This window comes from Gorilla gorilla, chromosome 5, assembly GCF_029281585.2.
Source record: "Gorilla gorilla gorilla isolate KB3781 chromosome 5, NHGRI_mGorGor1-v2.1_pri, whole genome shotgun sequence".
Taxonomy (NCBI): Eukaryota; Metazoa; Chordata; class Mammalia; order Primates; family Hominidae; genus Gorilla; species Gorilla gorilla.
The window spans coordinates 175,532,664-175,560,127 of NC_073229.2; the positions used below are offsets into that span (position 1 = coordinate 175,532,664).

General features: G+C 44.5%; 1 protein-coding gene across 5 annotated transcripts; it reads right to left on the reverse strand.

Annotated features, from left to right (window-relative positions):
* On the reverse strand, positions 1-27,464 carry ZBTB2 (zinc finger and BTB domain containing 2). 5 transcript variants are annotated; one of them, XM_031011920.3, is made up of 3 exons: positions 27,252-27,464; positions 9,284-9,468; positions 1-2,770 (listed from the first exon to the last, which is right to left on the reverse strand). In XM_031011920.3, the coding sequence occupies exons 2-3, from the start codon at positions 9,454-9,456 to the stop codon at positions 1,399-1,401; spliced, it is 1,545 nt and encodes a 514-aa protein (XP_030867780.1). In that variant the 5' UTR covers positions 9,457-9,468; positions 27,252-27,464; the 3' UTR covers positions 1-1,398. The 5 variants fall into 5 exon arrangements, with proteins under 5 accessions (XP_030867780.1, XP_030867781.1, XP_018885119.1 ...); XM_031011921.3 differs by lacking the exon at positions 27,252-27,464 and adding an exon at positions 26,704-26,899; XM_019029574.2 differs by lacking the exon at positions 27,252-27,464 and adding an exon at positions 3,478-3,583 and having other exon boundaries at positions 9,284-9,395.

Sequence of the window (27,464 nt, forward strand, 5' to 3'; positions counted from 1 at the left end):
CTCATTTAATTAAACGTTTATTCAATGAAAGGATGTATAAAAACTTACAAATTTGAGAACTCAACTATACATGAAATAGGATGATGGGATATTCAGTTTTTAACATATACATATAGTATAGCTATTAGCTATTCTCCCCTTCTCCTTCAGTCCTTACTTCTGGCTCCTGTTTTGTCCTGTGAGGCCCTTCTTTTATTGGCCTAACGGAAGATTAATGAACAATTTTTACTGCTTTTGGGCCAATGGAGAAAATTTCAGGCATTAAAAAAAAGAAGAAAAACAACCAAAAACCTGGAGAATAAACATCAAAATCAAGTTTTTTCCCAAACAGCAATTAGATTTTTTGTCCTGATTTCTCTTTGCCATTTATTTTTGATGCTTCAATTAATGTTGCCAGTAAACTATCAGCATTGACTTTTTCAGTCATTGAAGTTACTACATCTTCTGGTCACAAATTCCCCTGTAAGATGAATATTCCTATATCCTTTTCCCTGCAGTACACACACTGATTTAAAAGTTAGTGTAAAACAAATTATCACTGGCAGCTGCTAGAAAATGGCATGTCATGTTCTATTCAGAAAGGCAATTTATAGAATAGTACATTCAAATTTGATTTTTAAAACAAATTTGTCAGAAACTCAAATACAGCATTTTGTTGTTGCTCAACTTGGAAAGAAGCCAGCAATGAGATAAGGATGTGCATTAATTCACCTGTTTATAGCAAGTACCCACACATTTTTCTCTTACAAACACACAAACTCACAGCTTGTCATGTTGTACCCAAAAATTAAGATTGCCATCACATTATTACTTTTTCTCCTTTTTGTTTTGTTAAAGCAGATTTCTTAACTGATGATTTTTCTTAAGTGGACATAATCTCAAAGGATGCATTCTGAAGTAAGACATCTGGAGGATGAATACTAAGAACGTTTTCTTGGGTTTAAAGTTTCCCCACACCTTCTAGATTTTGCATAGTACAGAGCCCAGCCGTATCTCTAAGAAGCATGCTGTATTTTCTGACATTGTTTTTCTGAGAAGACTTTTTACCCAGGGAAAGTCATAATTTTAGCTTACCAAATTGGATTCCAGTTGTTTTATTATATACCCTTCATTAGTTCCAAGTATGCTTTTGAATAATCTAAAACCTCTCAAAATTTGAGTTTATAAGTATAATGACCATTATCTTTCCAATATCCCCTGAAAGAAAGTCAATACATTCCAGGTTTATAATGCACAAAGCCTTTACAGAGGTGGGGCTGGGATGTGGAAAAGGGGAAGAGGAGAGGAGAACAAGGACCTGTTTGTATCATGCCATGGAGAACTACAGTTCTGAATTCAGGGAAGGGAGGGAAGATAGTCTTTGTAAAAATGAGAGTTTTTTAAAAAGATAAGTGACATTCAGTCTAGTAAGACGGTTTCCTGTTCCTTTTTGATGGAAGCTAACACTGGGTGGTCAGGCTCCGTTACTTCCGAGTCCCCACTGCCCAGGAGAATGGCTCGCCCTTCGTCTAGGGCAAAAACGTCCGAGTTCTGGTTTTGGCATGAATGTTTAACAACCTCATTGGGAGTGGAGAATGTTTTGTCACACAAGTTGCATTTGTAGGGTTTGTTTGTTTGCACCAGCATGTTGTCCATCTGACTCCCTTCCTCAAATGTGCAGAGTTCCAGAGTCTGTTTGTCCACCATGGTGTAAGTGTCGATGCTCTGGTTGAGGCACACATGGCGGGCAGCCTGGTTGGCCCTGCAAAAGCTTTTGTCACAAGTGCTGCACTTGAAAGGCTTCCCGGTGTGTATGTACATGTGTTCCCTCCAGTGGCTTTTCTGGATAAATTTGCGTCCACATATTGTGCACTCGTACTTCCGCCTCTTCACCTCCCTCTCCTGGTCAGCCTGCTCCAGGTTGTCAATGTCAGCAATGTCTGAGGGGGGTGGGGTTTCCGACTGCTGCTGCCCATCGATGATGGGAGAATCGGAGATGTGCTGCAGCTCACTGTCACTTATCATCCCGGCTTCAGGCACTTCCATGGCATCTTTCCCGAGGTCAGCTGCATTGCTACAGAGAGTCAGGGGGACGCGACTTTCTCCCTGTTGGCTAGATGTGAAAGGTACTCCTGTGTGGATCTGGAGGTGTTCACGTAAGCTGCTCCGGAGAGTGAAGCGCCGTCCACACAGGTGGCAGGCATAGTACTTTGGAAAGCTCCCATTCCTCTTCATGATGCTCGGCTTGACGTGGGCTATTGTGAGGGACGCAGGCTGCTCATCGGAGGAAGATGCTTCCAGATTGGTCTCCTCCCCGGGAGGAGGGGGAGGAACAGGAGTGGAAACAAGTTCTGGAGACAGCGAGGTCTGCAGGGGGTCTGAGGGAGTCATATTTGTCCGATTCACCTGGGCCAGATTTGAAGTCAGCTGGGAGAGCTGTGAGGCCTCAGGGACCTGCTCCTGGCTTATCCTGGAGGTCTGTGGCCGTGGATCTCGCCCAAGTTTTTCAGGTGCTGAAGCAATCTTGGTGGCTTGTCTCAACTGATGATCTGCAATCTGAATGCCATACAATGAAGAAGCCAGTGGGAAAACTTGGTCAGGGTGAGAAAAGGCTCCCTGGCTGGCGAGGCTGGCTTCCTGGATGAGCGGGTAGGCGTGCAGAAACTTGATGCCCTGTTCTAATCGAACCGGGTCGATGAGCTGAGGCGCCATCTTCCCAGTGTACATCAAGTGTAAGAGATAGCTGAAGATGTCGGGCTGTATGTCAGTTGGTTTCAAGCGGACACACTCACTGAAAGAAACAAGTAAAAAAATCCATGAGTAAATGCCAGTCTAGGTGTTAACATAAAGCCTGAAGAAAAAAATGAACGCTTAAAAACAAAGGAAACAAGAACATTTCCTATCCTTGATTTTTAGTAAGTTTCATGAAAATGGGATGAAATAATCAAGAGATGAAGTTCACGTTAAAGAAATGTGATATCTTAATCCACAGATTCTTAGAGCAGTTTTTCTCCTAGTAAGCTAATTTTTTTTTTTTTTTTTTTGAGGCGGAGTCTCACTCTGTCACCCAGGCTGGAATGCAAGGGCACAATCTCGGCTCACTGCAAGCTCCGCCTCCCAGGTTCAAGTGATTCTCCTGCCTCCGCCTCCGGAGTAGCTGGGATTACAGGCGCTCACTACCACGCCCAGTTAATTTTTGTATTTTTAATAGAGACGGGGATTCACCATGTTGGCCAGGGTGGTCTCCAATTCCTGACCTCAAGTGATCAGCCCTCCTTGGCCTCCCAAAGTGCTGGAATTACAGGCGTGAGCCACTGCGCCTGGCCAAGTTAAATTAAATATTATGTATTCTATTTTTATACAGAACTCCGGGAGTTCCTTATCAAATGCCACCATCAACATCAGCACTGCTCCTGGGCTTTACAGGGATTCCTTCTCACTTGATTGTCATTCATTCTCATTTTACAGGAAAGGATTGAGGATTAGAGGGTTAATAACCTGCTCAATATCATGTAGTTGGTCAGAGGTGGAGCTGATATTTGAAACAATGTTTGTCTAAGTCCAAAGCCACCACAGCAAGATCCTTTAGAGAATCAAAACAATCCTGTATGGTAGATAAAGTGGATTTATTTAGTCCCATTTGACAGATATGGAAACTGAGGTCCCAAAAAGTTAAGTGACTTATCTAAGGCACCTAAAGCCGTTGAAGATGCTATTAATTTTATAACTTTAGATTCTACTCCTTTTATCATTTCAGAAACATCATCCCTGATCAAGCAGTAATAATGAAGAGGTTCCCAAGAACTCTTCCCAGACCATCGGTAGTAACAAATTCTAAAGCATCATTAGAAATTAGTGAGATCTATATCCACATATCACAAGGTATATATTATATTCCACTGAGTGGATATTCTATAGACAACGCATTTCAAATTCAAAGACAGCTTCCTTGAATGCTTTTAGAATTTATAATTTTCTTTTATTATACTACTTTTTGTATTGTAACCTTCTTTGGCCCTTTTAGCAATCATGTTCATTTGATTAACAAATATTTTCTTTTCTTTTCTTTTTTTGAGACGGAGTCTTGCTCTGTCACCCAGGCTGGACTGCAGTGGTGCGATCTCGGCTCACTGCAGGCTCCGCCTCCCGGGTTCACACCATTCTCCTGCCTCAGCCTCCAGAGTAGCTGGGACTACAGGTGTCCGCCACCACACCCGGCTAATTTCTTTTTGTATTTTTAGTAGAGACGGGGTTTCACCATGTTGGCCAGGATGGTCTTGATCTGCTGAACTCGTGATCTGCCCACCTCGGCCTCCCAAAGTGCTGGGATTACCGGTGTGAGCCACCGCGCCTGGCAACTTTGTTGTTTTTTGTTTTGTTTTGAGACAGAGTCTCACTCTGTCGCCAGGCTGGAGTGCAGTGGCACAATCTCAGCTCACTGCACCCTCCATCCCCTGGTCCAAGCGATTCTCCTTCCTCAGCCTCCCGAGTAGCTGGGATTACAGGCGCGTGCCACCAGTCCCGGCTAGTTTTTGTGTATTTAGTAGGGATGGGGTTTTGCCATGTTGGCCAAGCTGGTCTCAAACTCCTGACCTCAGGTGATCCGCCCACCTCGGCCTCCCAAAGTGATGGGATTACAGGCGTGAGCTACTGCGCCTGGTCATTTTTCTTTCTTTTTTTTTTTTAATTTTGAGACGAAGTCTTGCTCTGCTGCCCAGGCTGGAGTGCAGTGGCATGATTTTGGCTCACTGCAATCTCCGCCTCCCAGGTTCAAGTGATTCTTCTGCTTAGCCTCCCAAGTAGTTGGGATTACAGGTGCCCGCCACCAGGCCCAGCTAATTTTTGTATTTTTTTAGTAGAGACAGGATTTCACTGTGTTGGCCAGGCTGGTCTTGAACTCCTGACCTCAAGTGATCTGCCCGTCTCGGCCTCCCAAAGTGCTAGGATTACAGGCATGAACCACTGCGCCTGGCTGATTTTGGTGTAAATTTTGTAATTCTTTTCTCATTCATTGTTGGATAGGCTGTCTTATCTATCACTTATAAATGGTGACTCAACAGTAAGCCTCTCAAATTTGAAAGAACTGTGTACAGTCTCAGATGGCAAAAAAAGGACACAGCTGGGGACACCTTGGCCCACACTTTAGGCAGGCCTGGAGAGAGGACTCCAAGGGGCCAGGGAAAAGAAAACGGCGAGTCCCTGGGGTTTACAGCCAGGGATGCGAGGGCCCAAGGAGGTCTCCAAACACCAATTTATTTTGATTAAAAACAATTTTTTTTAAGAGAGGGGGTCTTGCTCTGTAGGCCCAGGCTGGAGTGCAGTGGCATGATCATAGCTGACTGCAGCCTCAGCCTCCTGAGTAGCTCAGACTATAGGCACATGCCACTACACCCAGCTAACTTTTAAAGTTTTATAGAGACAGGGCCTCACCATCTTGCCCAGGTTGGTCTTGAACTCCTGGGCTCAAGAAATCCTCCTCCCTCAGCCTTGGGATTACAGCATTGGGATTACAGGTGTGAACCACTGCACGCAGCCTTAAAAAAAATTTTTTTTTTTTAAAGCAGAAGCACATGTGCACACATACACTTAAAAAACAGGTGGAGGCCGGGCGCAGTGGCTAATGCCTATAATCCCAGCACTTTGGGAGGCCGAGGTGGGTGGATCACCTGGGGTCAGGTGTTCAAGACCAGCCTGGCCAACATGGCAAAACCCTGTCTCTACTAAAAATACAAAAATTAGCCGGGCGTGGTGGCGCGCAGCTGTAACCCCAGCTACTGGGATTGCACTCCAGCCTGGGCGACAAGAGCGAGACTCCATCTCAAAACAAACAAACAAACAAACAAAAAACAGGCAGAATTTTTCAAAGTTCCTTAATGTACATTTCAGCCATCTGCATCCCTGACTGCTTTTATTTCCAGGCAGCTTGACCTCTGTCAGTCACTCAGCTCACTATGCGCCAGACTTTGGTCTTTTCCCAGTCCTTTGGAAAGGACATAGTTCTCTACAATATACTTACATCTAAGTAGTTTCCAGATATGTTTGACATAACATTTTTTTTTGTTTTGAAATGGAGTTTCACTCTTGTTGCCCAGGCTGGAGTGCAGTGACACGATCTCGGCTTACTGCAACCTCCGCCTCCTGGGTTCAAGCAATTCTCCTGCCTCAGTCTCCCGAGTAGCTGGGATTACAGGTGCACGCCACGATGCTCGGCTAATTTTTCTATTTTTAGTACAGATGGGGTTTCACCATGTTGGCCAGGCTGGTTGACATACTCTTATGTAGGAAAAAGATGAATATAGTTTTACTACAGCTATAAGCCCTTTCGTATAAACTTCCATAGTAATTTCCGTTTTCAATTATTCCTTCACTAGAATTTTAAAAGAAATGATAGGCTTAAACAACTTTAAAAGTAAGGATTTTTGAATAACATTAGCATTGTCAGAAGGTTGTACTTAGAAAGGCCTCTCCCTCAGTGGTTTTATTTTTGATAGCTGAAAGTCTGTAGTTGTCTGTGATTTAAACATACCACTCGGAGTAGCAGACATAAGACAGGGACATCTAGTGGTAACTACAGCCAGAAATCTCCCTTGGAGCCAAACTTGAAAAAATTGACCGTATTCTCAGTCTATGTCTGAGTAGCCGGGCAGCAGTGTGTCATGCCCCACAGAGGAGGTGCTGGTTGAAAAGTACGCCCCTGGCCTTCACCCTGAGTTTGCCTTGCCTCGAGGAGCTTGAATTCTGCACTAGGAGGCAGGCAAAGCTGGCCACTAGGCATGTGTCACCTCTGGTGCAGTAATATACACACTGTTGCTTTACACTGTTGTATTACACAAATATCACACCTCCTTGTTAGAAAGGCATTTATTTACTGCCCTATACTTAAAGGTGGGTTTCTTGCATCGAATTAAAACTCATTACGTAGTATTTTTGCACTCCTCAAGATTAAAATTGCCTCCTTTTCAATACCATTGAATTCACTGTGTTGAGACTGCCCAGTACAAAACCCCTACTAGGCCTTAAGTCTCTGACACACTGGAGTTAAAGGGAGCATCCTTAGTATTGCCAGATGAGCCAACCCTCCTGGGTTATTCTGCAGTTGTCCCATCTGCTCCTCCAGACATTGATCAAGTGGCTATTCTATTGTGTGCAAATACTTCAGTCATACTGGGTGGTGTTGGCAAAGATTTGTAAAACCCAGTCCCTGCCCTCAAGAAACTTACAAGTGAAGAAGGGGGTAAGTACACACATAACAACATAGGGGAAAGGTGCACATTTGCACTCTTGTACACATATGCACTCTTATAAAGGAGCACAATTAAAGTGTTATGAGCCATGAGCGAGGATGTGGTCACTGTCGTTTTGTTTCACTTGACTGGGAGGGGTCCTGCATGAGCTGGGACTCAGGGAGTGGGCAGGATACCAGCAAAATGCGGTCCAGGTGAGCTGAAGCCATGAAAGTAGATCTGGTTAAGGTGAAGATGAGGGGTGGGGTGTCCCAGAGGGCCCAGTCGCAGATGAGACTAGAAGGAGGTTGGGCTCCAAGCCTGTGGGGCCTTGGATAACAGAATAAGGAGCCTGTGTGTTATTTTAATACGCACTGGGCATCCCCGAGGTTTCTGATCCAACGAATAACCCAGTATAGTAGGTTTCTCATCAAACACTACAGTCAAAGCAGTGTTTGGAAATACGAATCCAATAGTAATGTGGAGAATGGGTGATGAGGTAATGGAAGTGAGAAAGGAAAAGAAGTGACAAATGTGAAAGGCAATTTGAAGAAAACATGATTTGGGGACTGAGTTAAGCTTGGGATACTTGAAGATAAGAAAATAGGCAGGAGGAACTTCGGAGAAGGCCTAATTCAGTACAACCTCAAAGACACAAAAGGAGATACTCAACTCTAAATGCCCAGCACACAGCCTGAGGCCTTGGGAATAGAGTTCTGGAGACAGAACAGTCAAGGCCAGAGTTATAAACTGAAGTTTCCAGCAGAGGCGAGATCTAGGAAAAAGACACACACCCATAGGAAGAGTGCAAAAGACAAAATTTACCAAAGGCCCAGGTTTAGAGGGCAGAAAAACAAGAGATATTCAGCTATAAAAATGCAGATGACAACCACTTAAGAAGGAAGCAAACAACAGCAGATGCTGGAGGACAGGATGCTAGAAGGCTGAGAGAAGGGCAGTGGTTTTGATGAGGGGTGACCTTTGAGAAAAGACTGCAGCAGAGTGAAGGAGGGGAGGAAACCACAGCGCACACTGATAGGAAGAGTGTGGGATGAGGAGAGTGCAGGCGAGGACCTCGATTACCCTTTTAAGGGCTTTCATAGTAAAGTGAAGGAGAAGCAGCACCGTAACTCAGGCAGACAGCAGTGTCCAGGATGTGCTGATCCCACATGGGCTGGGGGCAGGGTGGGGGGTGTATGAAAACAGATAAAAAGAACAGAATAAAAATAGAGGAGTGGGAACTCACAGCATGAGGGAAGGAGGGAGATCATTTTCCAGAGACACTGAGACGCCCTTTTCTCAAGACAGGAGAGATGAGAAGAAAGAAACTGAGCAAAGATAGAGCTGTTTTAAGATAGAAAAGAGGGAAACTGGAGAAAGTCAGGGTGATACTCAGGGGACTGGGGCTGGAGGAATGAGAGATAGGGCTTAGATAATGAGTCCAGGAAAGATTACTGCTGGAAGGGTTCGCTGAGGTTGGGTGGCTGGCTTTATAATGGACCTGATCTTGCCGGGTGTGGTGGCTCACGCCTGTAATCCCAGCACTTTGGGAGGCCAAGGCGGGCAGATCACGAGGTCAGGTGATCGAGACCGTCCTGGCTAACACAGTGAAACCCCGTCTCTACTAAAAATACAAAAATATTAGCCGGGCGTGGCGGCGGGTGCCTGTAGTCCCAGCTACTCGGGAGGCTGAAGCAGGAGAATGGCGTGAACCCGGGAGGCGGAGCTTGCAGTGAGCCGAGATTGCACCACTGCACTCCAGCCTGGGTGACAGAGCGAGACTCCGTCTCAAAAAAAAAAAAAAAAAATGGACCTGATCTTGCAGATCCTGGCCATGCGGGTGACACCCAGCGAGGGCATCTGGAGGTGGAAGGGCTGCATAGAGCTGGCAGGTCCAGTGATTCTCAAGTGCTACTGAAAGCACCTGTAACAAGAAGGGTAGTGGGGGCGAGTGAGGCCACAAGGGAGCAGGTCACCTAGGAGCTAGGAGAGGTAGAGAGACCCATGGTCTTGATGAGGGCCAGGGACATGGAGGTTAAGAAGTCTACAGTCATTAGGTTATTAGCAACCACTTTAGTTACCTGGTCTGATGGACAAACAACATCTTAAAGTAATTGGAGAATGAAGCAAGAACTGATTTGTGTGCCTTGAAGTATACATCGCCGATTGCAACCGTGCAGTCACACAGGAAACCAAACTCTCGCTGAGCGTTTAACTGTTGCAGTAGAATAAGTCCATGGTTGGCCAAATCCATTTTTTAAAAAATCTGCAAAGCAAACAATTTTATTTTTAAGAAGGTGATTCACAAATAAGAATGTGTCCTTTATAGTCACCAACAGTCATGATCATAGCTAACATGTCATCATAGCTAACGTGTCAGGCACTGCTAAAAACGTTACACAGATTAACTCATTTAGTCTTCCTAACAGTCCTCTGAAGTAGTTATGTCATTATGCCTTTAAAAAAAAAAAAAAAAAAAACAAATGATGCCATTTAAAGTAAATTAGGGAGTTACGTGATTTGCCCAAACTCACACAGATGGTAATGGAGAAGCCAGGAAATGAACTCAGGTGGTCTGCCTTTAAGCATCAAGTCCTGGAGACAGACAGCAAATATCTTGGACCATCGAGTCTTTTAGTTTAAAATTCCGAATGCAAATGGAGTCTTTTAGTTTAAGATTACAAATGGAAATTCTAATGATGCATCAGAGTTTGTCAATTCTTCCACAGAGATAGATAAATTAAGGTGTTGGGGCGGGGTCCCAGCAGGGCAGGGTGAGAATCAATAAGTCTGAGGGCCAATAGTCCAGCTCCTGCTGTGTGCTCCTGCTGGTGATGTAACAGCCCCATCACCCCTGACCCTTAACACTTATGGAGGAAGTGGGGTTGGAGCTCTGCTTCCTTCCTTGTGGAGGGAGGAAACCGGTCTTGAGAAGTATAAGTAATTTGCCCCAGGCCTTCTAGCCAAAAGGTGGGAGGATCAAAATTTAAATGTGAATGTACTGATTCCAAATTCTATGATTTTCATTATTCACACTTGACCCTGGCAAACCCCGCTGGCCTGAGTCTATTTATAATAGAGAGGCTGCCTGACATTGCCTGGTTCATCAAATCACTAGTCTGCTCCTTTTCCACAAAGAGCATTTATAAAAGCCCATTACACACAGACCAACATTATATTTAACACTATACTTAATGGTAAGAAAGGGTGAATGCCTTCTCCATAAGATTGGGAACAAGGCAAAGATGTCCCCTCTCGATATTCAACATAGCACTGGAAGTTCTAGCTCACGCAACAAAGCAAGACAGGAAATAAAAAGCATATAGAAGAAAAAGAAAAAAATAAAATTGTCACTATTTGCAGATGACACGATTGTAACACAGAAAGTCCCAAGGCATCTATTAAAAAAAAAAAAAAAAGGCCAGACATGGTGGCTCACGCCTGTAATCCCAGCACTTTGGGAGGCGGGCGGATCACGAGGTCAGGAGATCGAGACCATCCTGGCCAACATGGTGAAACCCCGTCTCTACTAAAAAAAACAAAACAAAACAAAAAAAACAAAAAATTAGCTGGGCGTGGTGGCAGGCGCCTGTAGCCCCAGCTACTCCAGAGGCTGAGGCAGGAGAATGGCATGAACCCAGGAGGCGGAGCTTGCGGTGAGCCGAGCTCACACCACTGCACTCCAGCCTGGGTGACACAGCGAGACTCCATCTCAACAAAACAAAACAAAACAAAACAAAACAAAAAAGACCTTGTAGAACTAATAAATGAGTTTGGCAAGTCATAAACATACAAAAAAAAAATCAGCTGTAATTCTATATGCTAGCAATGAACATGTGGACTGAATTAAAAAGATAATACCATTTAAAATCACTCAAAAAATGAAACACATGGGTGTAAATCTAACAAAACATGTGCAGGACTTGCATGTTGAAAACTATAAAACACTGGTGAAAGAAATAAAGGATCTAAATAAACAAACAGATATACTATGATTATGGACAGGAAGACTCAACATGGTAAAGATACCAATTTTCCCAAACTGACATATAGGTTTGATGCAATTCCTATAAAAATCCCAGCAACATTTTTTTGTAGATATAGACAAAATTATTCTAAAATGTACATGTAAAAGCAAAGGAACTAGAATAGCTAAAATTACATATGTATATATTTAGACAAAGTTCTCGCTCTTGTTGCAGGTAGCAGTGCAGTGGCACAATCTCAGCTCACTGCAACCTCCACCTCCTGGGTTCAAGCAATTCTCCTGCCTCAGCCTCCCTGGGGTAGCTGGGATTACAGGCACAGGCACGCACCACCAAACCTGGCTAAATTTTTTTGTATTTTTAGTAGAGATGGGGGTTTCACCATGTTGGCTAGGCTGGCCTCGAACTCCTGACCTCAGGTGATCCACCCGCCTCGGCCTCCCAAAGTGCTGGGATTACAGGTGTGAGCCAACATGCCTGGCCTAAAATAATTTTTAAAAAAGAACCATAAAGTGGGAGAAACCAGTCTACCCAATTTCAAGATGTAGTATATTGCTATAGTATTCAAGACTGTGTGGTATTGGCAGAGGGACAGACAAGTGAATCAACAGAACAAAACTGTGAACCCAGAAGTAGACACACATAAATATGCACAACTGATTACTGACAAAGGCACAAAAGCAATTCAGTGGAGGAAGAATAAGCTTTTCAACAAATGGTGCACGATCTACTGGACTTCCACAGGCAAAAAAGAAAAAAAAAACAAAGAACTTTGACACTTAAGTCTCATACTTTATATAAAAATCAACTCAAAATGGATAACAAACTTAAATGTAAAACACAAAACTATAAAACTTTTGGAAAAAAAAAAGAAAATCTAAAATCTAGGGCTAGTCAAAGAGTTTTTACACTTGACATCAAAAGCAGAATCCATAATGAGAACTTGATAAACTGGACTTCATCAAAATTAAAAACTTTTGCTCTCCGAAAGACCTTATTGAGAGGATGAAAACACAAGCTCAAAGACTAGGAGTCAATATTTGAAAACTTTTGCAAACTAGTCCTTTGACAAAGGATTAGTAACTGGAATATATAAAGAACTTTCAAAACTCAACAGTAAAAAAAAAATCAAATCAGAAAATATGTAATAGACTTGAAGAGACATTTCACCAAAGAGGATATACAGATGGCAAGGCAAATAAAACACATGAAAAGATGTTCGAAACCACTAGCCACTAGGGAAAAGCAAATTAAAACCACAGTATCACTGTGCACTTATTAGAATGGCTAAAATAAGAAACAGTCACAACACATGGTGGCAAGAGTGTGGAGAAGCTGGATCATTCATACACTGCTGGTAGGAATGTAAAATGGTACAGCCACTCTGGAAAAGAGTTAGCAGTTTCTTAAAAAACTAAAAATGCAACTACCACATGACCCAGCAACTGCACTCCTGGACGTTTATCCCAGAGGAATGAAAACTTATGTTCACACAAAAACCTGTACAGGAATGTCCATAGCAGCTTAATTCCTAATAATCAAAAACTAGAAACAACTCAGATGTCCTTCAATGACTAAATAAACATACTATGGTATGCCCACACAGAGGAAAACTACTCAGCCATAAGAAGGAATGACCTACTGATAACGTACAACAACTTGGGTGAATTACACTCAGTGAAAAAAGCCAATCCCAAAATATTATATACTGTATGATTACACTGATATAATATGTGTGAAAATTATGGAAAGGGAGAACAGATTAGTGGTGGGGGGGTGTGGGGTAGTGGGTGGGCATGGCTATGTAAGGGCAACATGAGGGATCCTTGTGGTGATGGGAATGTTCCACAGGTCGAAATCCCAGCTGTGATACTGTACTATAGTTTGCAAAATGTTTCCATTAGGGGAAACTGGGTAAAGGGTATATGGGAGCTCTATTATTTCTTGCAGCTGCATGACTCTGTAATGCTCTCAAAATAAAGTTCAATTTTTTTTTTTTTTTTTTTTTTGAGACAGAGTTTTGCTCTTGTTGCCCAGGCTGGAGTGCAATGGCACCATCTTAACTGACTGCAACCTCTGCCTCCCGGGTTCAAGCTATTCTCCTGCCTCAGCCTCCTGAGTAGCTGGGATTACAGCTGCCCGCGACCATGTCTGGCTAATTTTTTTTTTTTTTTTTTTTTTGAGATCGAGTCTTGCTCTGTTGCCCAGGCTGGAGTGCAGTGGCGTGATCTCGGCACACTGATACCTCCGCTTGCTGGGTTCAAGCGATTCTCCTGCCTCAGCCTCCCGAGTAGTTGGGACTACAAGCGCCCACCACCATGCCCAGCTTATTTTTTAGTAGAGATGGGGTTTCACCGTGTTGTTAGCCAGGACAGTCTTGATCTCCCGACCTTGTGATCCGCCCACCTTGGCCTCCCAAAGTGCTGGGATTACAGACGTGAGCCACCGTGCCCGGGCAAGTTAAATTTTTAAAAGCCTACTACACATTAATTGACTAAATTTTTAAAAAGTGAGTATGCTTAACTTCAGAGCTAAGAATGCACTGTAGATAATGCACTATCAATAAGCTTTAAAAAAAATCAAAGTAGACTCAGCAATTTTTAAAATTATTTATTTATTTATTTATTTTTAGACTAGTCAAGTGCAGTAGTGAGAAGGGGGAATAAAGTAGAACAAGGCATTTGATCTGTAACCAAACAGTCGCGATAACTCACTATCTTCGCACCAGCCATCCACAGCAATTCTTAATCAGCAGGTGCTGGACTCCCTACTCTCCCTTCCTGCTCTAGGGATGTTCAGGCAGATTCAGAAATTAACAAATATACCCTAAAATAGACAAATGTAATGGAATAATACTTTAAGTGACTGATCAGGTCACAAATCAAGAATCCAGAATGTCAAATTTCATATTTTCTGCCACGAGTCATATCTAAGCACGAGATAGGAGAGTCATCCAATTTTGCACATCATTTGGGTATAAAGACCTAGACTGTTGTCTCATGCAAACAGATGGTACGGATCAGTTTCCCCACTACTTTCTGTGTATGCCAGAGAAGGTGAAAGCACTCAGGTTAGGAAGGAGAGGCACAGAAAAGGCATGGGGTTCATGATGAAAGCCAGAGAACTGCTGGGTTGCAAAAGTAACCTGGATTACAGAGAAACATCACTCTAACCTGACCTCCACCAAGACATAACTTAGAAGCTTGTCTTCAAGGTTATTCTCCGTAAAGTGCCAGAATACTTCCTTTTCCATCTTACTAACCTGCTTTTCTCATTAAAAAAGTATCCTCTGAGACCCAACTGTGATATGCTCCCTGCCATGTCCTCTGACTCTGATCATGCTGATCATATTTAGGCAGCTTGAGGTCCCACAGCTTCAGGTGTCACGCTCATCAACAGTAGCTTCAAGTACAGGAAAACATTACTATTTATCCCTTGATGATAATGATAAGAAGTGTTTCTTATGGAGTGCTACTATTGGCCATCATTTACATATGCTATTAATTTAATTTCACATCAACTTATTTGAGATATTTGAAGTACTGCTGCCCACATTTATAAACGAGGAAATAGCGTTAGAGAGGGTAGGTGGCTTGCCCAAGCTTATAGAACCAGTACATTCAATAAGTAGGCTTTAAACTGGGATTCACTTGGTTAGTTGGAATGTGCTACATGAAAGTGTGTTTGTTTTAAATTAATATTATTATTTGCTGCTGCTTTTAAGTACATATACTTATTATAAAAGATTCAAATATTATGGACACACAAAATGTGAGATTTTTCTATCCACCTCTACCATAACTCTTTTCTCCGTACTCCAGTTAATACTTGGTATCCTTTGCCAATATGGCTTTTTCACTTTGTACGCCTTTAATGATGAAGTAAAGCTTATTTTTACATTTATTGACCATTTGTATTTCCTTTAGTATCTTTTCATGAGCTCTGCCCATTTTCCTATTTGATTGTCTTTTTCTTACCAATTTAATAAAACCAGGCCAGGTGTGGTGGCTTATGCCTCTAATCCTAGCACTTGGGGAGGCCAAGGTGGGAGGACTGCTTAAGCTCAGGAGTTCAAGACCAGCCTGGGCAACATGGAGAGACCCCCCCATCTCTACAAAAAATAGCCAGGGATGGTGGCACACACCTGTGGTCCCAGCTACTCTGGAAGCTGAAGTAGGAGGATCACTTGAGCCCAGAGGGTTGAGGCTGCAGTGAGCTGTGTTAGTGTGCACTCTAGCCTGGGAAACAGAGTGAGACCCTGTCTGAAAAAAAAAAAAAAAAAGAAAAAAAATCTATAAAACTCTTTGTATATAAGGAAAATAGGCCCTGTGTCACATATGTTCTAATAATTTTCTCACTTTCTTTGCATTTGTTTATAGAGATTTTGACAAATACAATTTTATGTTTTAATGCCATCAAATTTGTCAATATTTTATAGGAGGATTTTGAGGTTTTGGTTTTTACATGAATGGGTGTATATTATTTCCTTCGATATAGCAAACTATATGGCTCCCTCTCTTTCCATAAACAGACTAACATAAGCATTCTATTCAGACCATAAGAATGAAGTCATGATAGAAACGCTCAATATTTTTTAAGGGAGTCTACCAGTTATTTTAGAATCTCAATTTAGGAATTTAAGAGCGTCTACTAGTTATTTTAGAATGTCAATTTAGGAACATCCCCTAGATCAGGAAACACACTGAACATAAGTATTCAAATACAGAGGAAAGAATACATGCGCATGACTCAGAGAAATGAAAAAAAAAATGAAAAAGCAGAAAAAAAGAACAAGTCGCATGTTCAAAATTCACGAGGGGGAAAATTCACACAGATCAACTTGAAAAAAATCTTTTGGAGACCAAAAAACCTTTCTCAAAAAGAAAACCAAAACCAAAACCCCTAGACTGTTCCATATGTGAACTGCCTGAGGAAATGGGGCAAAAGGGTGGAGAAGGTACTATGGGCTCCACCCTGGCCCCCTGCCCAGTGACAGTACTGACTTCTCTTAAATCTTTCTTTCCTCTTTTCTCATCACGGCTTCCCTTCATACTCATTTCCATGAGGCTTAACTGGCCCAAAATACGCCAGCTAGGGCCCTGGCATCCTCGTGGATGGCTTGGCTGAGGCCGCCCCTCTTTTGTGGGAATGGCTGTCTGCTCTTCCCACCTCCAGGCCAGCTCCCGCCCGGCTCTGCTCACCAAGGTCACCAAGGACCTTGTTCCCCAGCCTCAGGGACTCAGTGGCTTACTCAGCCTCTTGGCGGCATTTTGTACTCTTCCTCCCGCTCTGATAAATCTTTGGTCTCTGGTTTTCAGGCTGCTGCTCTCTGGTTTTCGACTCACCACAGGCTGTTCTATTTTAATCCCCATCCAGGGGTTCCACTTGCTGGTCTCCTCTGCGCCTGGTCCCCAGCCTACTCCTCATTCTGTAGCCTCTTTGGTGATCTCTTTCACTTCCCCTTGGCTGCCCCCCAGGAACCTTAAACTTGATTTAGGTAAAACTCAACTCAATACCTCCCTGTCCTCTCACTGCCATTTACCCCAAAGGACAATAAAAACCAGGTACACAAATCTGCTCCCTCTGTATTCCCTGGCTCAGTGCAGGGCCCTGCTTCCACCCTCTGGCCAAACCAGAAATCTCAATTCATCCTCAGGCCTCCATTCTCTTACTCCTCACATCAGCCCCCAATTGCCATTAATTGAAACTCTACCCTCCTGCCACACCTTTAGCCTCACCTCCCAACTCATCTCTCCATCTCCAGTTTTGGCCTCCTTCATGCATCCACCACACAACAGCCAGAATGACCTTGCGAAAGGGCAAACCTGATGTCACCTGCTTAAAATCCTCCTGTGGGCCGGGCACAGTGGCTCACACCTGTAATCCCAGCACTTTGGGAGGCTGAGGCGGGCAGATCACCTGAGGTCAGGAGTTTGAGGCCAGCCTGGCCAACATGGTGAAACCCTGTCTCTACTAAAAATACAAAAATTAGCCTGGCATGGTGGCGAGTGCCTGTAATCCCAGCTACTCAAGAGGCTGAGGCAGGAGAATCACTTAAACTTGGGAAGTGGAGGTTGCAGTGAGCCGAGATCATGCCACTGCACTCTAGCCTGGGTGACACAGAGAGACTCCATCTAAAAAAATAAAAAATAAAAATAAAAATAAAAATAAAAATAAATAAATAAAATCCTTCTGTGGTTCCTTACTGCCACTAGGATAAAATCCCAGTGCCGCTGCACCTCTTCCAGGGTCCTGCACCATCTAATAGTTGCTTACTCTGCATCCCATACTCTGGTGCTAACCTAAACTAATGCTTTCCAGGCTTTCTGATTTCACAGACACACTAAAAACAACCAACCTCTAAACTAGGGTCCAACAGAGTGTTGCTCCCTTTTTATTTTGCCAGCAAAGACACGAAACATTCACAAACCTGGTAGGCTCTTACACATAAATACACAGAAATGACACAGTATCAGTATTATCCTCCCAGAGGAAGGACAGGTGGCACTATATTCAATGCAGTCATACCTTGCTTAACAACAGAGATACGTTCTGAGAAATGCATCGTCAGGCAATTTTGTCATTGTGCGAACATCCTAAAGGTACTTCCACAAATCTAGTTGGTATAGCCTACTACACAGGCCTAGGCTATATGGTAATCTACTGCTCCTAGGCTACAAACCTGGACAGCATGTTACTGTACTGTAGGCAATTATAACACAATGGTAAGTATTTGTGTATCTAAATAGCTAAACACAAAAAACTTACGTAAAAATATGGTATTATAATCTTATGGGACCACTGTTGTACATGTGGTCTTTCATTCACTGAAATCTTATTATGGGTACGTGACTATGTATGAAAAAATACTTTTCTTTTTTCTTTTTTTTTTTTTTTAGATGGAGTTTCGCTCTTGTTGCCCAGGCTGGAATGCAATGGTGCAATCTCAGCTCACCACAACCTCTGCCTCCCGGGTTCAAGCAATTCTGCCTCAGCCTCTAGAGTAGCTGGGATTACAGGAATGTGCCACCACCCCTGGCTAATTTTGTATTTTTAGTAGAGAGGGGGTTTCTCCATGTTGGTCAGGCTGGTTTCGAACTCCCGACCTCAGATGATCCACCCGCCTCGGCCTCCCAAAGTGCTGGGATTACAGGCGTGAGCCACTGCGCCTGGTCTTTTTTTTTTTTTTGAGACAGAGTTTCGCTCTTGTTGCCCAGGCTGGAGTGAAATGGCGTGCAATCTTGGCTCACTGCAACCTCCACCTACCCACTTCCCCCAGCGATTCTCCTGCCTCAGCTTCCCGGGTAGCTGGGATTACAGGCGCCTGCCACCATGCCCAGCTAATTTTTGTACTTTTAGTAGAGACGGGATTTTACCATGTTGGCCAGGTTGGTCTCGAATTCCTGACCTCAGGTGATCCACCCGCTCGGACTCCCAAAGTGCTGGGACTATGGGCGTGAGCCACTGGACCTTGCCCTGAAAAAATATTTTTCTAATGCAAACAAATTACAACATAAAATGTTACTTTAATACATTAAGTTGTATCTAATTTTTTTTTTTTTTAGATTGAGTCTCACTCTGTTGCCCAGGCTGGAGTGCAGTGGTGTGATCTCAGCTCACTTCAACCTCTGCCTCCTGGGTTCAAGCAATTCTCTGCCTCAGTCTCTCAAGTAGTTGGGATTATAGGCACCCACCACAACTGGCTAATTTTTGTATTTTTAGTAGAGACGGGGTTTCACCATGTTGGCCAGGCTGGTCTTGAACTCCTGACTTCATGATCCACCCGCCTCGGCCTCCCAAAGTGCTGGGATTACATGCGTGAGCCACCGCACCAGGCCTGTATCTAATTCTTCATATGGGGTCTTGCTATGTTGCCCAGGCTGGTCTTGAACTCCTGGGTTCAAGTGATCCTCCTGCCTCAGCCTCCTGAGTAGCTGGGACTAGAAGTGCATGCCACCTTGCCCAGCTAATTATATGCAATTGTCAGTTTGGTGAGCTCTACGAATGGATCATCAAGGGTCCAGCTTGTTTTGAAATACAAGGATTATTAAAAATTCAGTTTTATTTGAATATATTGATAATGGAGACAAAATGATGCTATTTCACTCACTTTGGGACTTCTGGATAAGCTAAGATAAGCTAAGGAATGGGAGTTTCGTCTCCCAGAAGGTCCTGAACACCCTGGTGATGATTTGGTTCCTGACAGCATACAATACTTACTGCTCAAAGGCTTCACTCTCGAGGCTGGGCAGCTTGGCAGCCTGAACTCTAAAGGGTTAGGGGAGAGGGGTCCCATCTGCACACAGGCTTAGAACCTCTGCTCCAGGATTTTGAATATGCTGCTTTCAGAGGAACTGACCATAAGACAGACAGACAGACCGACAGGCAGACACACACACACACATACCCCTGCCCCTGCCCCTGCCCCTCATGCTCTCCTTGCCCTGGTGCATCTGTGAACGAGCCAGTTTATACACCTTGCCTGATGCTTCTGGAAAGCTGGCAACAAATCTTCCTCATCATTTACTATTTTATTCCAGTGCCTTGCATATGGCCTAGGGTTTAGTATTTGTTAAGTAAATTAATAAGCAGATGCTCCGGGAGGAGAAGAGTGCTGAGTTCCAGTCAAGGCTCAGCCTCTTACCAGCTGGGTGACTGAGGGTAAAGTTGAGTTTCTAGTTATCCTAGATTGACCTAAAAAATTCTCATCAATTTAACACCTGCCGTTTTGGAATAATTTTTCCATTTAAAAATACTACCTTGTGTTTCTTCATGCTAATAATTAATTTCTGAATAGTGCTTTATAATTCATAATAACCCTGAAGGGTAAAGAGCCAGAGAATAACGTGGATGGAGACAGACGTCATGTTAAGGATTTTGGTCCATATCTTAAAAGCAATGGGAAGCCACGCAAGGGGATTTTAAGCAGGATGACTTGATAAGATCTCTACAATGTAGAGATTGCGGAACTAATCAAGCTGGGGAGGAGGGGGTAACAAGCGGGCAAGTGAAGACCTGCTGGAAAGTGGTCTAGAGGAGACAACTGCTAGTGGTCTACAAAAGAGATGATGGACCCAGGTGGTACTGAGAAAGATGGAGGAAATTGACAGGATTCAAAAGATGTTTAGAAGGTAAAAAATCAACAGACCTGGTTGATGAGTCAGATGAAGGAGAATGGAGCAGATCAAAGTGTCCAAGATGACTTCCTAGACTTCTTATTTGTATAACTGCATAGATCTTGGTGCCCTCCAACAGGAGGGAACACAGGGCAAATAATAGTTTGGCGGGAAGAGCAAGAGGTTAGGTTCACACATGTTGGGTTGGAGATACTTTTGAGATAACCAAGTGGAGATGCAGAGTATATGTTGGTTACACTGGTCTGGAGCTTGAAGTCCTGACTGTGATTTGTCTGCGTCTTCAGAAAAACCATGTCCTTAAATCACTACACTGTAGTTGAGAGAGGTTAAAATTATCAACAAATAAGAGTCAGGATTGAACTCTGGTCTTCTGGGCATACAGTTCATGTTGTCTCCACTCTACTACCTTGCTCTACAGAGCATTCCTAAAAGTTCTTACTGATTGCAGTCACAAAGGGCTGACAATCAAGACATGAAACTGAAGACCTATGTAAAATCCCTAACCATTTAACACTGTAAATGAACTTAAAAAAAAAACCCAACTAAATAAAAAACAAGTCATTTGTCTTTTCTAAATTAGAATAGTGAGCTGAGAGGAACTGAAGAAAAGTAGCACAGGAGAGAGGAAGCAGTGCCTATAAATGGGTTTTCATGGAATGCCTTCTTTCTGTATGTGTACAAAGCTTTTACTTTTCTTAAGTAAATTCAGAGACTATAAGACATACTCATGTTGAAAAAATAAAAAACACTTCCTAGAGCCAAATACAAATGACCTTTCAGATTATTTAATGCTTTGGTTTTCACTGCCACCGTTTCCTACTTGATAACAGGACATTGAACACCTAGCTGTCACTTGCTTTCAGTTTCCATCACAGAGCACATGTGGGCTGATCCGTAAGCAACTCACTCATCCTTTTGGAGGTGCAGAAGAATGGGGCACATACAATTATGTCGTTATTTTGACAACCTAAGTTCCTCCTTCATTTTCAGTGTAAGAATAGGAGATCAAAACAGTTTGTGGAAATTGTTGATTCAGTTTTTAAAGATAATAGCTGTTCTAAGACACTAAACACCACTTACACTACCCATTTCAAGGGCACTAAAAGGGTCCTCTGAAGTCCTTGATTTTATTTAAGTGAAGCATAAATGAATATTGTAATTCAAAGGACAATCAGTAACAGCAGAAGCATTACCCACAAGTAAGACTGATTCTTTCAAGTAGTTTAGACCACTTACCAGGATGAAAAGCTGATTTTTCAATTACTATTATTAATAATTAATATTGGAGGGCCCATGAAGTAAACCTGAAGGAGGCTGGTCATTTGAATTTTAATACATTTTAAAACTGTATTTTGAAGGTAGAAAATGCATCTTATTTAGTTGTGATAATGGAGTGGCATTTTTTTCTTAACATTTCCTTAGTCAACCTTCTTCCATAGTAATTAGAAAAGAGAGAGGCATAAACTAACAACACTTATTTTCATATTAAAAAGCACTGCATTTGTAAAATACTCCTGTTTTCAATTATATTTTCCCTATGTTTACACTTAAATTAGTTTTTAGTTTCCAAATGTAAGTTGGGGTCATAAGGAGGCAATTCAGGGACATCTTAGGTGTCAAACAGAAGTAGATCAGAGATTTATGGCTAATAACGAGTTCATATTAAAGTAATAATTCTAAAGGCATTATGCTACAATCAACCTGAAGGAAACTTACAGATGATTACACACGGCAAAATTAAAAAATTAATCTGGGCTTGGGACAGTGGCTCACCCCTGTAATCTCAGCACTTTGGGAGGCCAAGGCGGGCAGATCACTTGAGCCCTGGAGACCAGCCTGCGCAACATGACGAGACCCTGTCTCTATAAAAAGAAAATTAGCTGAATGTGGTGGCATGTGCCCATGGTCCCAGCTACCAGAAGGCTGAGGTGGGAGGATTGCTTGAGCCAGGGAGGTTGAGGCTGCTGTGAGCCATGGTCGTGCCACTGCACTCTAGCCTGCATGAAAGAGTAAGACCCTGTCTCAAAACAACAACAACAAAAAACTGATCTGCTTCTAATAATCCACCAGAGTGGAGATTGCCTTTGTTTTTTATATACCATAAAATGATTAGTAAAATTAATCTGAAGAAAATATAATCACCTAAATGTGCAGTTCAGGGTATATAACACAGGTGAGTTTCAAATGTGTTTAACTCAAAGTCTTAATAATATATTTCAATATTTTAGAGCAGAGCTTCTCAAACTTTTTGGTGTTGGGATCCCTTAATGGTCTTAAAAATTATTAAGAACATCAATTATATGTTTATATGGATTTTAACTACTGATAATTACCATATTAGAAATTAAAATGGAGAAATTTTAGAAATATTTAATTCAATTAAAAACAACAATAAGGCCATTACATGTTAAAGTACAGAACATTTTTATGAAAAAATAATTGTATTTTCTAAAACAACAAAGTGGTGTCTTTTTATATTTTTGCAATTCTCTTTAACAGAAGACGACCAGATTTTGCATTTACTCCTCAATTAACTCTGTTTTGGTTGAGTAGTGAAGAAAATCCAGCCTCACCCACCTATGTAGTTGGAAAAAGGAGATATATTTGAATAGCCTTTTCAGGTAATTGTGAACAGTCCTCTTTTATATTATACCAACACTTGACAAGTCTACTTTCTTAAAAGTTGGTTGTGTAATATAAAACTACATAACTGAATTAACTTTTCCTACTCTATTATAGTAATATTCATTGGTCTATCCACTTTCAACGGATCATTTACCCACTCATGATTTTTAACATCATCTGTTGGTCATTTGGAAAATATCGGCTCACTGAATTAAGCAGATCTTCTCAGTGTCAACACTGAGAAGACATTTTGTCAACACAGCGGAAAAGGCCATAACAACTTAGTATTACTGTGACAACAGTTTTGACTTCATTGAATCCTGAAAGGATCCTGGGGCTTCAAAAGGATCTGCAGACCACACTTAGACAAGCGCTGTTCAGAATCACTTTGGGGACTCAGAGAACCTAAATGACTCTCCCGGTGCAGGAGAACATGCACACTTCATTCCAGAGGATTCTGACGCTTACCCTGCTTGGTGCAGAACTTAGCGAGTGCACCCTGTTTAAGAGAACAGTACACTAAAATCTCTAACAAAAGTAAAAAAGTAGTTTCCCTAAGTACTTAGCCAGATACATAAAAGTATTTTTCAAATTCCTATCTTTGAATACTGAACTTTCTTAAAGTGACACTCAAAGGCATGTGATGCATACCTCAAGCATGTGAACTGGGGGTTATGAGTTTGAGCATAAATATGAGCCTCCAAGTTGGCTTCTAAAATGGATCTACATATGTTGGGCTGCCAACTCCTTGTAAGGGTTCTGTGGCTACTGATTCCATATCTTAATGGCTCTATCAGCATTGTAAAAATACTGAATCTTATTTACTATCAATTCGAAGTAATAGTTTAATTATTTAATAGTTTAATTTGCTAGCACAAATTATAACCTACTTGAGCATAAAGAACGTTTTAGAAATATTCTTAGTCTAATGCTTAGAATGTTTACTTTTTTTTTTTTCTTCAGGGAAATAAAAATGTTCAGTTCCCTTTTAGGTTTTCAGAGTCATGTTTGGAGAGCCAAAGAGCATAAGAAAATAGGAAAAGTGATGATAAATGACCTTTCCCAGGTGCATTTGGTATTTTATGGTAAAAAAATTACCAGCAAACCAGTTCTTTCAATCTTCCTCTCCTGTGCAGGCTGGTGCCACGGGACTTGCCCAGCTTTTCCAAGTTCCTACAGGGAAAGGTGAGTGGGGCTAGGGATGAAGCACCAAGAAACAGTAAGAGCTGGAAGGGCAGTTCCCACCTCTAAAGCTGCTGATCCCAGGCCGATGCTACAGATGAGCTTTAGATATTTCCTTCTCTATTGGGGTCTCAAATTGGGGAAAGCACATCCACTTACTCATGGGCATGCTGTGGGTACTTGAAATCACAGGATTACAAAGTATATCTATGGGGTTGGGGTGAATACATTTTCTTTTCTTAATAGAGATGTGGGATCTATGTTACCCAGGTTGGTTTTGAACTCTTGGCTTCAAGCAATCCTCCAGCCTTGGCCTCCCAAAGTGCTGGGATTATAGGCGTGAGCCACTTTCCCTGGCCATGAACACATTTTTCTATTATTTTATATTATCTTATAAAAGTGCAGATTTTGGAGGTTACTGAAAAGTTCATATTAAAGTTTAAGATATAAAAGCAGGTGTCACCGTGGCAGCTTTTATTCTATAACTTAAAACATGATTAGTGTTTATTCTCTGCTGCTAGTGGTAGAGGCTGCTGAGCATCAACGTATTTACATCCCCTTTGAAGAGAAGCTTTAAAACTGGCAAGTATGCACTGGGACAGTAGGACAAAGTTTTAGGGGTGTAGACTACACTCCACTGTAGTGTAGACTGCTCCTCCACTGTTGACCATCAGTGGCACCGGCATATCACTCCTTGTACTTACGATGGCTTCAATAACTGGACAATTCTTTGTCTAGCAAATAAACCACAAGTTTATTAAATGAGAAATGCCCAGTTTAAAAGGATGTCCTATTAGTGGTAAATTACTATGCCTTTAAAAACTGCCTTCTTGTCCAGGAGCGGTGGCTCACCCCTGTAATCCCAGCACTTTGGGAGGCCGAGGCGGGAGGATCACTTGAGCCCAGGAGTTCAAGACCGTCTTGGGCAACACAGCGAGATCCCTGTCTCTTACTAAAAGGAAAAAAGAAGAAAAAAATGACCTTTTAACAGTTTGAAAACATCCTGGATACACACCAAGATCATTCAAAATGCACTGGAATTTACCTTACCAATTTATAATTTTGGTTTGTGATAAATCAGTCAAATGAGAATTAAAATGGCACAGTCCCAATTCTCTATATTAAACGTTCAAGGTACTCCCACACTAAAACGCTAGTGGTGTGTACAACTCGCCCTGGCGCTCCAACGGGGTTGGCATAGATGGATGATTTACATTAGCAAGGACAGGGCAGCGCGTTTAAGCAAACCCAGAGACCCCCTGGAGTTCTGATAATTCTGACCTTCTTTATGCTTTATTTTACTAAAACAATACCCTGATAAAATGAATAGAATCAAGGCTCACAAACTCAGTGGACCCATTGTATGATGAAAGAGCTAATGAACAATGCAGCTGGGGGAGGCGGGGAGCGAGAGCCGGGTTATATCCCCAAGGCATAATTAGGAGTTCACGTATTCGGGTGGAAGTTCCTGCAGTAAAAGGCGTAGCTGCAGCTTCTCCCGGCCCAGGCACTCGCCTGCTCTGCTACCCTCGCTTCTTTATTGCCTCTTTTACTACCAGCTAAAAGCGGCAAAACCCAGCTTCCTTTGCAGCTTCTGGCTAAAGAGTTCTCTCTTGCGGCTTTGTTTAAACAAGAACGGTTTAGAGGTTTCGCTACACCGAGAAGACGACGCCGGCCCCGGGAAGCAGCCTCCCCGCCTTGGAGTCCGGTTGGGGCGTGAGGGCCGCGCGGGTCCCACGCCCCAAGGCTAAGCAGCCGAAACCACAGCGCGCTCGGGGCCAAACTGGGCTGTATCGCAGGCGTAGATGGCGCGTCGGGCGGAAGCTGGAGGCCGCCGACTCAACATGCTCCGTACCCGGGACTGGGGCCCGGCCTGCAGCCTCAGCGAGCAGGCGACAAGGGCGGCGCCACAGAGGCCGACGCGTCCCCCGCCCGCCTGAGCGCGCCGCAACAGCCACCTCGTCCCACCCGCCCCGGGGCGGGGCCGGGGGCGCGGCGCCGGGGCCCTCTGGCCCCCTCCGGTCTCGCCGGCCCCGCCCCCGTCCCTGTCCCCGTCCCCGAGGGGCTGAGGGGGAGGGAGGGGCGACGCACTCCGGCCGCGTTGCACGCTCGCCGCTTCCCTCAGTCCCGCGTGCGCGCGCGCGCTCGCCCCAAGTCCCGCGGAGTTTAACACAATGCCGACGCCTACGCCGTGCGCAACGCCCCGGCCGGCGCAACAGCCCCGGCGCCGGGGGCGGGGGTGGCCCAGACAGGGAGAGAGGGAGAAGGATGAGCGCGCGCGAGAGCCGGAGACAGCGCGAGACCCGAAGAGGCCGGAAGCGCGCGTGCGCGCCCCCGCCCGCGAGCGGGAGGCGGAGCCGCAGCAGTAGCGGCAGCAGCTGTAGGAGCCGCTGCAGCTGGGAGAAGCGCCAGAGAGGCCGGGCCTGCTCCGGTCGGACCGGATCCCTCCCCTCCCCCTCCCTCCTCCCTCCCCTCCCCCAAACCCACTTCCGCAGCTCGCGGCCTTGCCGCCGAAGCAGCAGCGGCGGCAGCAGCAGGAGGCGGCGGCGAGGCGTCGGAAGGATTACGCACCTGACGGGCCCGCCTCTGAGGGCTCCAGCGCGGGACGCTCACCGGCCGCCGCCGCCCAGGGCGCACTTCGCGGTGGCGGCGGGAAGGGAGGGACCGGCCACGGGGAACCGAACGCGAATCGCCCCCCTCCCCTTCCTCCCTCCCACCCTCCCACCCTCCCTCCGATCCGCCGCCCGCCCTCTCGGCTTCCGTCCCCTCCCCCTCCCGCAAAACCCCGGATGGAGGCGCCGCCGACTCGCCGCCGCCTGGCTCCGGGGGATGGTTTTGTCAAGCGGCCAGAGCCCCGGCGCCAGGCGCAGCCGCCGCCGCCCCCGCGAGGCGCCCCTGCCCTCGCTTCCCAGAACCGGGTCCCCGAGTGGCCCGGGCCTTCCGCCTGCCTGCACCCGGAGCCCTGGGACGAGGGTCATTCGTCGTCTTTGTTGCCACCGCCTCTGCCGGAACCGTTTGCGAGCTCCGGTGGCCCCCGCCCCCCCACCGCCTTCCCGGACCCTGGGCTGGGGGTGGCACGTGGGCACCGGCCCCGGGAGGCGGAGGCGGTGCGCGCTTACCTGTCGCCGGTGCTGCTGCGGCGGGGGGTGTGGAGGAGGCGCCGCTGGGCAGCCTCGGCCGTGCTGTCCTCCCCGCCGCCGCCGCCTCTGCCTCTCGCTGCTGCTGCTGCTGCTGCCGCCGCGGTCGGTGTCTCCGGCGCGGCGGCGGCGGCGGCGGCGGGGCTTTTCCTGTCCGGTTACGTTAAGGTCACATGACCGAGAGAGCGGAGAGAC

What these genes read in the sequence shown, in the direction of transcription:
- ZBTB2 (XM_031011920.3), bottom strand. Translation starts at nt 9,456, where the DNA reads ATGGATTTGGCCAACCATGGACTTATTCTACTGCAACAGTTAAACGCT. An exon ending in TTGTTTGTCCATCAGACCAG is followed by an intron (nt 2,771 to 9,283) that starts GTAACTAAAGTG and finishes TGTTTCTTTCAG; the next exon opens with TGAGTGTGTCCGCTTGAAAC.